This window comes from Pelobates fuscus, chromosome 9 (genome assembly GCF_036172605.1).
Source record: "Pelobates fuscus isolate aPelFus1 chromosome 9, aPelFus1.pri, whole genome shotgun sequence".
In the NCBI taxonomy this organism is placed as follows: Eukaryota; Metazoa; Chordata; class Amphibia; order Anura; family Pelobatidae; genus Pelobates; species Pelobates fuscus.
This window is the reverse complement of record NC_086325.1, coordinates 103,218,616-103,231,155: the sequence shown is the minus strand read 5'-3', so window position 1 is coordinate 103,231,155 and position 12,540 is coordinate 103,218,616. Positions and strand designations below refer to the sequence as shown.

At 39.4% G+C, this 12,540-nt stretch overlaps 1 protein-coding gene across 2 annotated transcripts in view; it reads right to left on the bottom strand.

Moving 5' to 3' along the window:
• NHSL2 (NHS like 2) overlaps positions 1-12,109 on the bottom strand; it is a 154,260-nt gene extending 142,151 nt beyond the window's left edge. The window contains exon 1 of one of the 2 annotated variants that reach the window (XM_063432244.1): positions 11,376-12,109. In XM_063432244.1, the coding sequence (XP_063288314.1) occupies positions 11,376-11,439 (64 nt within the window). In that variant the 5' untranslated portion in view covers positions 11,440-12,109. The remainder of the gene's footprint in view (positions 1-11,375) is intronic. The other variant, XM_063432245.1, reaches the window with a different exon arrangement.
• Between the last annotated feature and the right edge of the window lie 431 nt (positions 12,110-12,540).

Below are 12,540 nucleotides of genomic sequence, written 5' to 3'. Positions count from 1 at the left end.
CTGAAATGGTGACCAAATGATGGACCATTTTGCAATTATTCAACAAGACATCTAGCAAACATTCCCATTAGGTCATTAAATGGAAAAGAGCTATGAACTAAATGTGGCTGTCATTTGGTTCATATTCTAAAAATAATTTAGTTTCCATTATTTCAATCAAGATGAGAAAATGTAGGAGACCTAATCTCTATAAAGAATACGGAGACAGATGTTTTGCATTTGACACATCTAAGCATCTGGCTTGCAGCTGGATTGGAGGGTCACTCCATTCAAGCAGCTTAAAATTTCAAAATATTTTTTCCATAAAGGGACTGTTTGGTATGTGCTACTGTGTATTACACCGTGATTTGACAATAAGTTATACATATATAATTTGTTCCCTTTAATATGCATCAATATATCTTGGCTGCAGATATACAATCATTTTCACATTGCGTTACATACTAACAGCTCTCTGGTGATTCAAATGTCAGCATCTTGGAGGTAATTATGTTCATCTACACCTAATGTGGAAACAAGATATAGCAGCAATTTATTTTCACCTCTGAAATGGCAGAAAAATATGTTTTTCTCTCAGGTTGAATATTCATAACCTTTAAAGGACAACATAGTTTAAAGGGACACTATAGTCACCAGAACAACTACAGCTTATTGAATTTGTTGTGGTGAATAGAATCATTACCGTCAGGCTTTTTGCTGTAAACACTGTATTTTCATAGAAAATCCAGTGTTTACATTACAGCCTAGTGATAACTTCACTGACCACTCCTCAGATGGCTGTTAGAGATCCTTCCTGGGTCATGGCTGCCTAAAATGCATCCAAACATTCAGTATCTCCTCCCTCTGCATGCAGACACTGAACTTTCCTCATAGAGATTCATTGATTCAATTCATCTCTATGAGGAGATGCTGATTGGCCAGGGCTGTGTTTGAATCATGCTGGCTCTGCCCCTGATCTGTCTCTTTGTCAGTCTCAGCCAATCTCATGGGGAAGCATTGTGATTGGATCAGGCTACCACGTCTGATGATGTCAGCAGACTTTTTTTTCTGAGTTTAACAGCATGCAGAGTTACAGCTTCAGGCTTGAATACAGTAAGATCTTTATTATATTTATGGAGGCATGAGTGGCCCAGGGGGGCTAGATGGTGGTTTTAACACTATAGGGTCAGTAATACATGTTTGTGTTCCCGACCCTATAGTGATCCTTTAATGTTGACAGAATATTTTGTAGACAGGTGTTCAAATCAACATTTAATAAAAAAAGATTTTTCAAAATAGCTGCCCATAAACCACATTATATAAGGACACTCGTTAGTATTATATACTTGATAGTCACATCCAGGGCTTGCATAAGTTCCATATTAGGGGAGGGCTAACAAGGTGTCCAGTAGGCAACTGCCCCTTAGACCACTAGCTGCCAGTTGTGGATTTCTCCCTTAAAGAACTGTTCTTCTTCTGAGAAAAAGAGGGGGAGGTTTGGGATGTTTGTCGGCACTTGGTCTGGTGCCCATGATCTCAATGTTTTCCAGGTTTAGACTAATTGGGATATTTTCTAGGATCTGCTAGTTAAAAAAAAGTTATTTGTTTGTATTGTCCTCCCCAGGCCAAATGATGTCGGCCCTCCCATTTTATATTTCGGACTATATTTTGCAAGTTGGTGTCACTGTTTAGATGAAAACCCTTCAAGAGTTATTTACTAGGCCAGATATTTACAACAAACTAAGCCCAAAGCATTTAGGAACTTTACTTCCATTAATTCATCTTAAATTCACCATAATTACTATTAGCCTTTACTAATAGTCATACATAATTTATTACAGCTGCCAGGCACATGTGTATAGCTAATAATGTATGTCTAATAAATACATAAAGATTTTTCAATAAATTTAAAAATACATTTTTTAAAGGTTTAGCCAAATAACTTTATGATTGTATCCAGCCTGTGACAAATCATGGGAAAAATTAGTTACCCCTTGTTGAATAAATACATTTAAATATAAAGAAATATGTTTTAAAGAATTCTGACTATATTATGTGTGTGGGAAAAAATAGTGGACAGCTGTATTCCATTTTATCTATTGTTTTCATTTTATTTTGCTAAATGTTTTCCTTAATTTATTTTTTATTCTGTTATGCTGAAGAAAATCAGTTTTCATCACTTTGAAGGTACCGTGAATAATAGTTAAGGAGTGGATTCCAAAATAATTTTGGAATTATCAACAGTTACTTACATTAACCCATGACTTCACAATACTGTAGCAAGGGGAATTTAAACTCTTATGTCAACAAAGAATGCAATGTGATTGGCAGTAATAATGAAACATGGGTATATATTTTCTGAGGAACAGATAATATTGTTTCATTTTGTTAACGTGCACTTTCAACGATGCTAAATGGGCGTTTGATTTGGCAAAGTAGAAATACTGGGGGTGGAATGCCTCATTGAGCCAGCAAAACTGGGCACTTTGAGATTTGGCACTATTTAACGTCCAGCAATTGAAATCAGAGGCTATGTATTTAAGTGAATGTGTTGATAATGCATGCTGGTGAACTGGGCATCCATTGCATTGTGTAGGGGGATTTAATGTTGGGACATGAGAAGGCAGGCATAATTAAGCCTACACATGCCATTAAGTTAACCCACAAACCAAAGAACAAAGGGTGTGGCAATATTGGGGGAGTTTCATGTTCACTCCTGGTTAATAACAGATCGGCTGGGCTTTTATCTGTAAAATGTAACCTCTTACATGTCACTCATGGGTGTGGGAATAGATGAAATGATTAAGAAAGTTCCCTAATACATTCAATGATCAGCCACAACATTAAAACCACCTGCCTAATATTGCGAGGGTCCCCCTTATGCTGCCGAAACAGCGCTGATGTGTCAAGTCATGGACCCTACAAGACCTTTGAATGTGTCATGTGGTATCAGGCACCAAGACATTAACAGCAGATTCTTTAAGTTCTGCAAGTTGCAGGGTGGGACCTGCATGGATTGGATTTGTTGCTCCAGAACATCCCACAGATGCTCAATCGGATTGAGATCTGGGGAATTTGGAGGCCAAGGCAAAACCTTGAACTCCTTGTCATGTCCCTCAAACCATTCCTGGACTATTTTTACAGTGTGGCACCATGTATGATCCTGCCTGAAAGAGACCCCTGTCATCAGGTAACACCATTATCATGAAGGGGTGTACGTGGTATGCAACAATCTCAAAGTAACATCCACATTAATGCCAGGACCCAAGGTTTCTCAGCAGAACATTGCCCAGAGCATGTCGTGGCCTTCCCAGGGCTGCCTTCTTCCCAAAGTGCATCCTGCTGCCATCTCTTCCCCAAGCAAACAAAACACATGCACTTGGCCATCCACCTGATCTAAAAAAAAAAAATGGGATTCATCAGACCAGGCAACCTTCTTCTATTGATAGTGGCTTCTGATTATCACATTTCTATTGAAAGTGCTTTCTGTGATGGACATTGGTCATTATGGGCACTCAAACCGTCCTGCAGCTACACAGCCGCATACACAGCAACCTAAGATGCACTGTGTGATCTGACACCTTTCTATTATGGTCAGCATTACGTTTTTTTTTTAGCAATTTGAGCTACAATAGCTCTCCTTTGCTCCCCACGTGCATCAATGAACAAACAGCAGACATGACTAGAGTGTAAAATATGGCCATTGAATAATGTATGTTCAGAATTATAATATAACTTAATTGTTAATATTTTGATCATCTGCAAGCTTCTTCCAAATTAGTTCACTGTTAGGTTTCTTTTGAGTTAAAGGGTTACTATAACCCTTTTGAGATAGGGGGGCCTTTTTGGTGTAAAAGGCCCTATAAGGCACTGTGGTGAAGGTCACCCCTCGCGGTTCATTGTAGAACTTGTTTAAAAAAAAAAAGGATTTACTTACCTTGAATCCAGTACCAGGTGAAGCTCCTGACGCTGCTCTTTCGCATTCCCTCCTGGCACTTCTGGTGCCACTTGCCCGACAATCACAGGCTTCTCAGAGAAGCCTGTGATTGGATTATTTTGACGGCTCAGTGCCAATGCGTGTGCTCCAGGCCTTCAAAGGAAGGGAGGCAGATGGAGTTAGTGTAGAGGAGGGAAGTCAGGTTTTAATAAAAATAAAACAAATAGACGAGTGACGGAGGGAGGTAGAAAGGAGCAACCACAGGGAGGAAGTATCTGCAAGGAATAGCTAGTTGCAAGGGGTAGATTACTACGTCTTTTATCAACATGCAGTGCTCACTGACAACACATGTAAATTATGCACAGAATTGACATTGCAGGCCTGGAACAGAGTTCTGGGCTGCCAATGTCACGTATGCTGGGGGTGCAACTAGCCCCCAGCACACAGTTAGCAATAACTCAAATTGAAATACTGCAAGCTGAAACACTGCACATGCTGACTTTTACAAACATGACCACTTTATATCACTGAAGTAGTCATGGTGGTTGAAGTAACCCTTTAAGCTCAAACCCAGTTTCCATCATGGAACATGGTGGCTCATCTAAACAAAACCATCAGGAAATAGTTTGGGAAATAGTTTATAGCTGACAATTACAAAGTAATGTTAAAATAATTATTTGCACTAATGTTCATGAACATATTTTGAGTCTAATCCATAACATTAGTATGAGAACTGTCACTTCTCTGGAAAGTACACCAAGGAATAAAACATTTGAAAGCAATTATAACTTGTGTACATTTATTTATGCAATGCTGTGTTTCTTTTAAAGATATTTATATTAAAGATTCAGCAAAAGGCAACAAAATCAATTTGGGTCTTGACACAGAGAGAGCACATAATGCATATGAGGAGAAGAAAAGGAACATTGTTTATGTGTCCTCTCTTCCATTTATCATGTTCAGTGACAGAAAAAGGCAATGTATATGGTTATGAGTGACAGAGTGCCTTAAAAACGGAGGCACTCAGTTCCAGGATAGAAATGTGGATTTCTATATTTAAGTAAATTTTTTCTGACTTTATAAATATATTTTTGCTAAATATAGGGAATGTATAAACATAATAATTTAAAAAATCCTTGGAAGGGACAGTTTCCCTTTAATTGCACAGTTTTTACCTCTAGCTAACTCTATATGAAAAAAGTTCATCTTAAAATTACTTCACTATTTCCAGCAGGGCTAATACAGAATTAAAACGCTTTAAATTAACAAATAATTGTTGTTTATTTTTTCTGAGAATTTAGGAACATAGAACTACTGTAAGAAATTCCATGCATTGTCATGAAAATTCCTCTTTTGAATCAGGGAGTCTAGGAATCGCTCGCCTTTGGGAGACATTATAAATATGTATAAAGATTTAAGATCCCACAGAGACCCTGTTTATAATTAAATGTAGTGTACACTGCCGAAGTGGAGCCTGAGGTATATGTAACTTAATTAAGTAAATGTTTAAGCAAATCAGGAATATGTATACCTCTATATGTGTGTGCATGCTAAGATGTGCTTAAATTATGAAGGCAACCACATTCACTTGAACATTTTGTCTTATAGCACAAACAAATACGGAGGGTCATTCTCAATTAGCAATTACACTGAATTACAGATTTTTTTTCGGGGGGGGGGGGGGGGGGGAGGACAAGGGGCAGATAAGAGGAGAAAATGTGTTTAGCCATAACAGTAATGTAATCTTGCAAGGTATAATGATTTTGGTAATACTGGCTATTTAAAGGGACACTATAGTCACTCAGAGCACTTCAGCTCAATGAAGTGGTCTGGGTGCCAGGTCCCTCAGATTTTAATCCTTCAGATGCAAACATGGCAGTTTCAGAGAAGCTGCTATGTTTACAGTTGAGGTTAATCCAGCCTCTAGTGGCTGTCTTCCGGACAGCCACTAGAGGCGCATCTGCGACACTGGATGCAAATTTTGCATCCATTGCGCAGAGCGTCCATAGGAAAGCATTGAGAAATGCTTTCCTATGGACTCTTTGAATGCGCGCGCGGCACTTGTGCATTCCGCTCCACTAGGGAGCTGACGTCGGACGGGGAGGAGAGGTTACCAGCGCCGAGGGAGCCCGGCGCTGGAATAAGGTAAGCTGCTGAAGCGGTTTTAACCCCTTCAGTGCCACGGGAGCGGGACCCTGAGGGAGGAGGTACCCTCAGGGCACTATAGTCAGGGCCGTCTTTAACGCGGGGCAAACGGGGCAGCTGCCCCGGGCCCTGTCCCTGCTGGGGGGCCCAAGACAGCTGCTCCGTTTGCCCCGGCCCGCAAACTATGGGGGTCCATCGGGTGGCCCATGCACTTAGGGCCACCCGGTGGGCCTGTGTCAGCTGGGGCCCGGTCGGGCGCTATGGCGCTTTAACAGCGCGACCGGGCCCTTGCTTTTCGGCAGCCGTCTGGGAGGAAGTGACCGCCGCGCGTCACTTCCTCCCACAGAAACCGGAACCGCGCGGGAGGAAGGAGGACCAGCTGCTCAGAAGGGGGCCAGGCCGGGAGAGAGTGAGAGCTTAACTCCCAGCCACCCCAGCCAGCCCACTGGACCCCAGGGAATCCACCATCCAGGAAAAGGTAAGAAACTGGAGGGTGGTTATCAAATTTTACATGAATGTCTGAGTGTGTGTGTGTGTGTCAGTATATATGTATGTCTATCTGTGTGTATGTGTGTTTCAGTATGTCTGTCTGTGTGTATGTGTGCCAGAATGTCTGTCAGTGTGTCAGTATGTCTGTGTGGCTGTGTGTTTCAGTATGGCTGTCTGTGAGTGTCAAAATGTCTGTATGTGTGTATGTCTGTCAGTGTCTGTGTGTATGTGTTTCAGTATGTCTGTCTGTGTGTATGTGTGACAGAATGTCTATGTGTGAGTCTGTCAATGTCCGTGTGGTTCTGTATGTCTGTGTTTGTCAATATGTCTGTCAGTGTATGTGTGTTTCAGTATGTCCATCTGTCTGTGTGTATATGTGCCAGTATGTCTGTCAGTGTATCTGTATGTCTTTGTGTATGTGTGTTTCAGTATGGCTGTCTGTGTCAGTACGTCTGTCAGAATGTGTCTCTGTATCTGTATGTTGTCCATTTGCGTTTGTGTGTGTGTATCTGTATGTGTCAGTGTTTGTATCTGTATATCTGCATGTGTGTCTGAATGTGTGTCAGTGTGTGTGTACCTTTTGTATCTGCATGTATGTAAGTGTTTGTATCTGTATGTGTGTGTCAGTGTCTGTGTGTATCTGTATGTTCTTGTGTGTATCTATATGCGGTCAGTGTGTATCTGCATGTGCGTCAGGTAGTGTATTTGTGTGTATCTATATGTAGTCAGGGGGGCCCAAGTAAATGCTTGCCCAGGGTCCAATCAAAATTAAAGACGGCCCTGACTATAGTGTCAGGAAAACCGCTTTGTGTTCGTGACACTATAGTGATCCTTTAAGGCAAAACCCATTGCTCAAGGAATTAGACTTGTAATGTTTTTTTCCACGTTAACCTGTAAAACTATCATTAATGATTTGGAGGTTTTATAGGAGGACAACTGGCTTATAAAATGTAAAATGAGAATGTCAAGCAGCAGATGCAAAGGTCAATAAGGTATTGTCATGCATAAAAATAGATATTAAGTCACAGGACAAAAAATAGTGTGATTCCTCTTTATAAATCAATGGTAAGATCCCATCTTGAATATATGGTGCAATTTATGTTTTAAAGAAATATGCTATGGAACTAGAAATAGTGCAGAGGCAACATTAATAAAGGGAAGAAACGGTTTGATTTATAAAGAAAGGCTAGAAAACATGAACTTGTTTATTTGAGACAAAAAGGCATCTCAGAAGGGATATGATAACATTGTACAAACATATTCAAGGCCAGTACAAACAGCTGTCTTGTAACCTGTTTATAAATGGACTGAACAAAATACATGAAGTCACCAATTTAGACACGAAGGAATAAGATTTTACACATGGTAGAAGAATGAGTTCTTTACTATAGGAACAATGAAGATATGGAATCATCTGTCTAAATAGCTTGCTTTACAAGATTCTGTATAGATTTTTAAATAACGTCAGGAAACTTTTTGGGAAAAACAAAATATTCAAGAATGGCAGTATGTGGAGTAAGAGCTTGTTGGTCTGAGAAAAATCTGACTGCTGTTTTGGAACTAGGATCACTTTTTGTTCCCCAATTTATGGCAAAATTGCAAATTGAGTTGAATTGAATGTTTAACCTTCTTGTGAATCAACAACAGTAATGCAGATGTGTAAAAGGTTTGATGGACTTTAGCCTTCTTTAGCAGAATATGTAGGGAGCTTCACTCACTCTCCCATCAGTCTGAGCCAGGGTGGTTTAGCTGTACCGGAACCAAACACCAAATTCCAAATATTGTAAAGAAATAAAGGTCCAGGCACTCCTTGGTTCAAAAGAATAGGCACTTAAATGGAACCACAGCAACATTTCGACCTTTTGGTCGAAACGTTGCTGTGCTTCCATTTAAGTGCCTATTCTTTTGAACCAAGGAGTGCTTGGACCTTTATTTCTTTGAGCCTTCCTTAGAGCCTTTATAACTACGTAACAGAGAATTGTTGGCTGATTAGTTATATTTGTATACTGCAGGTTCTAGGTGGATGATAATGTTTAGGGAGACATTTTAATAGTATTTTTTTTTGTGTGTTAATGAACCAGTATGAGCACCATAACAACTTCAATAACATTAAGTTGTTATGGTTCATAGAGGTTCCAATTGTTAGCCCGTCTTTAGTGGTTAAACGGTTCACAAACTGTCTGTCTTCCAGAACCAGATTGATATGCTTCCCAATATTTCTATTTTATGAAATCCTAGATTACAGAAGGCTCAGGCAGCATTGAGTAGGAGAGCCACTAACTGGATTAGAGGGATCAGCAGACGCTCTAAGCCAATCAGTAGCTCCCTATTTATAAAAAAAAAAAAAGGTACATACCTAGACAAAATTGCTGGCCCAGAGGGGAGGTGAGTAAATATTTCAAAATTTTTAATTGAATATATAATTTGTCTCTGTGACTAGATTTTTATTTTTTGTTAGAAAATAGTTGTTTCAAAAAGAGAGAAGAGTAGGGAGTACACTTGGAAAACATATTTTAAAAATATTTATTACAAAAAGAATATATAAATGTGTTTTTAGGGGGCAGATTTCAGACAGCTCTGAGCCTTAAGGCAGAGTTAAAGGGACATTATATTCACCAAAACAACCTTAGCTTAATGAAGCAGTTTTGGAGATCATAGATCATGCCTCTGAATTTTACATGCTCAGTTCTCTGCAATTTAGGAGTTAAACTTTTGTTTCTGTCCATGCAAACCTAGCCAACCCTAGCCACACATTCCCTGGCAGGTGACTCACACAGCCTGCATGAAAAAAAATGTTTCATTTTTAATCTGATGTTAACTTACTTTAGAACTTTAATCTCCTGCTCTGTAAATGTAACTTTACTCACACACATGAGGCTCCTGTAAAGTCTAGCGAACTATTAACAGTGTAGGAGGTAGGACATTCTAACTTAAACAGACTATGCAATAAAGGAGGTATAAACATTAGATCTCACTTTACATGAAGTGTTTAGGTAGGCTGTGCACATTGCAAGCAGGGAGGTATGACTAGGGATGCATAAACAAACAGCTAAGTATAAATGATAACCTATTTATTTGCAATACAAATATAGAAAACAAATTACAAATTCAGGTGTCCTAGAGATGATTTCTAGGAAAAGACACAAGAAGTGTATAGAGAGTTATGAAGTTATGAATTATTAATAACCAACATTATAAACCTACTGAATTATTAGTTTTATAGCAAGGCTTTTTGGGGGTCAGCTGTGCTAAGATATTTTTTATAGAGTAGTTGGTTGAAGTTGTATAAACTGGCCAAGGAATCTTTGGCTGATGACCTGTAAAAAGACATTATAGAATACATTATATAGCCTAATTGTCTGAAAAAAAATACGTAAGAGGGGGCAGCGGACCAAATAGATGTGCAGATGGGTTTTAGTCAATATTTGTTTAAAAGGGTTTAGGATTGTTGTAAGTTACTGTAAACAAAGAAGACTTAATGAAAGTTTCTAGAGTTGGGTTACGGGTAAAACATGAAAAGGTTTTTGAAGAAGAGACTGCCAAGAAGGTGTAAGAAGACAAAACATACTCTACCAGTTTGTCTGTCTTTGCAATACATTTTGATATTCCCTAATCATGTGAATTTATGTAGAGCATATTTAGTTGGTTCCACATACATGCTAATAATTATAAAAGGTAGTTGATGTAATAAGTTAAAATAGGCATTTTAGAAGGAAGTGGACTGAGAAGATGTCGCAAGGTAGATATGGAGATCAATGGTAACACTGAGGACTACAGTAAGAGAAAAATGTTTTTTATGTGCATAAAAATTATATATTTTATTAGAAATGTATAGCATCATTTATAAAATAAAAAAAAAAGCAGGCTTTTAATTTAGCCATGTTATAACAGTACTATTTTTAACATACACACAGAAGAAAGACGAAGTGAAACATACATTGCACGTAATTACTGAATACTCCAGATTACCCTATAGTTGACATAACATCTGGTGCCTCTTTGGTGTATGGTCCAATACCAAACTTAAAGCCTACTTTATTGTTCTACACCTTGAATTGCCACTATGTGCAAATTTCATTTCATGATATGCAACTATTAACAATAGGGATGGGGAATTCTCTGCCTAAAAAAGTGATTTTGTCAGAGTCTATACAGATGTTTAAACAGCAACTGGATGCATTCTTGCAAAAACACAATATTCAGGGATATAATGTTTAATTTGTTGGGTAATAGCTTCTTGATCCTAGGAGAGATCTGATTGCCATTCTTGGGTCAAGATTTTTTTTTTCATAGTTTGTTGATAAATTGGAAAGCTCTGCAAACTGGGTTTTTTGGACTTCTTTTGGATCAACAGCAAAAAACAGATGTGAGGAAGGCTGAACTTGATGAAGGCATGTCTCTTTTCAGACTATGTAACTATGTAACTACAGCTTCAGTTTTATGCCAGTGTAAAGGCTCTTTTGTTTAGAACCATACTACCATACTACACAAAAACCTCTCATAACATGTCTAGAATGCAGCTTTTGCCCATAAAAGACAGTAGCTCTGTGAATTTTCTGAGGTTCTGCAGACACTAGTATACATGTACATCCTGCAGATATCACGAGCCTTGTAATATCATCTCATGGGTTTACAACAAATTCAATAAATTTTCTATAATCTGGACATTCCCATAGGTGACCACGGCCAACACACATCATAAACCTGTTGTGAATTAATCAATGTGCTGTCTGTGATTACAGCAAAGCCCAAACTAGACAACCCTCTCCAGAGTGCAGACAGGGCGATAAGGTAGGAATAGGTAGAGGTAGCTGAAGGTTGATACCTGTTGCTGGCTGCATTCTGTGATGCTTTTTGCTTCTCTGTTTGTGCGGTGAGTTCCCCATCATTCTGCAGCAGGAGCTTGTCCTCCCTTCCTCTCTTCTTCCCTCTTTTCTTCGCTCCTTCACTCCCCCTCCAGGTATTTACATCACCTCTGCCTGTCTGCGGGTTTCAGCATCTCTCCCTCCCTCCCTCTGTTTCTCTTGCTCTGCCTCCAACCCTTTTTTTTCTCTATCTTATTCAGCTCTCTCTCATTCCATTTTTCATCCTCCCAAAATTTTCGCCCTTTCCCGCTCTCCCATTTTTTAATTACTTTTCACCTTTTTCTCTTTCCTTTCTATTTGCTGATTTGTAATCGTGTGTATTCTTCCTCTCCCTGTTCTTGTTGTTAATAGCACCGTTCTCCCTCTTGTCTTCTCCTATCCTCTCTCCCTCCCCACCTTCTCCCACCTTTTCGTCTTCCTCCCACCTTTCATGTATCTTCCCCTGCTTTATTTCTAACCTTACGACTCCCCCTCTCTCTCTCCTTCTTCTGCCCGTTTCTTTCCCTCTCTCCTTCTTCTGGCCTTGCCTTTCAGTGAGCAGCCAGTCAGCAGTGGTCCAGTCTCTCTGCCTCACTGTGTATCTGGTTCCCGTCTTATCTCAATGCCTTATTCTGTTCACATACATCTATCTGCTAACACCCCTCCCTGCATCACCACTGCATACAGCCCCCTCCCTTCATCTCTCTGCTTCTCATCATTGCTCTTTCCCATTCTGCCTCCCAACATCGCTGCCACTAAACATGCCTTTCTATACAGATGCATGTACATGTGTTCATACATACACACACACACACACACACTCACAAACAATTATTAATATATTTCTATAGCTGTGTATATATATATATATATATATATATATATATATATATATGTGCATGTGTGTATTATTATTTTGTTAAATGTATTCCTCTGTTGTTGTAACCTTCATTCTATCCCTCACCTCTGTGTCTCTTTCCTCCCCTCTTTTCCCCTGTGCCATATCTAGCTTCATTATCCCTTTTTTTAACTAGGGGTGAATTGCTTTGCCGCAGGGATGTGTCTCGGAGATGCTGATGCGAGCACTGTTGGAAGATGCAGTTGGTTTCCTGCCTCTGCTCAGTCTCCTCTCTCTGCACATCTATC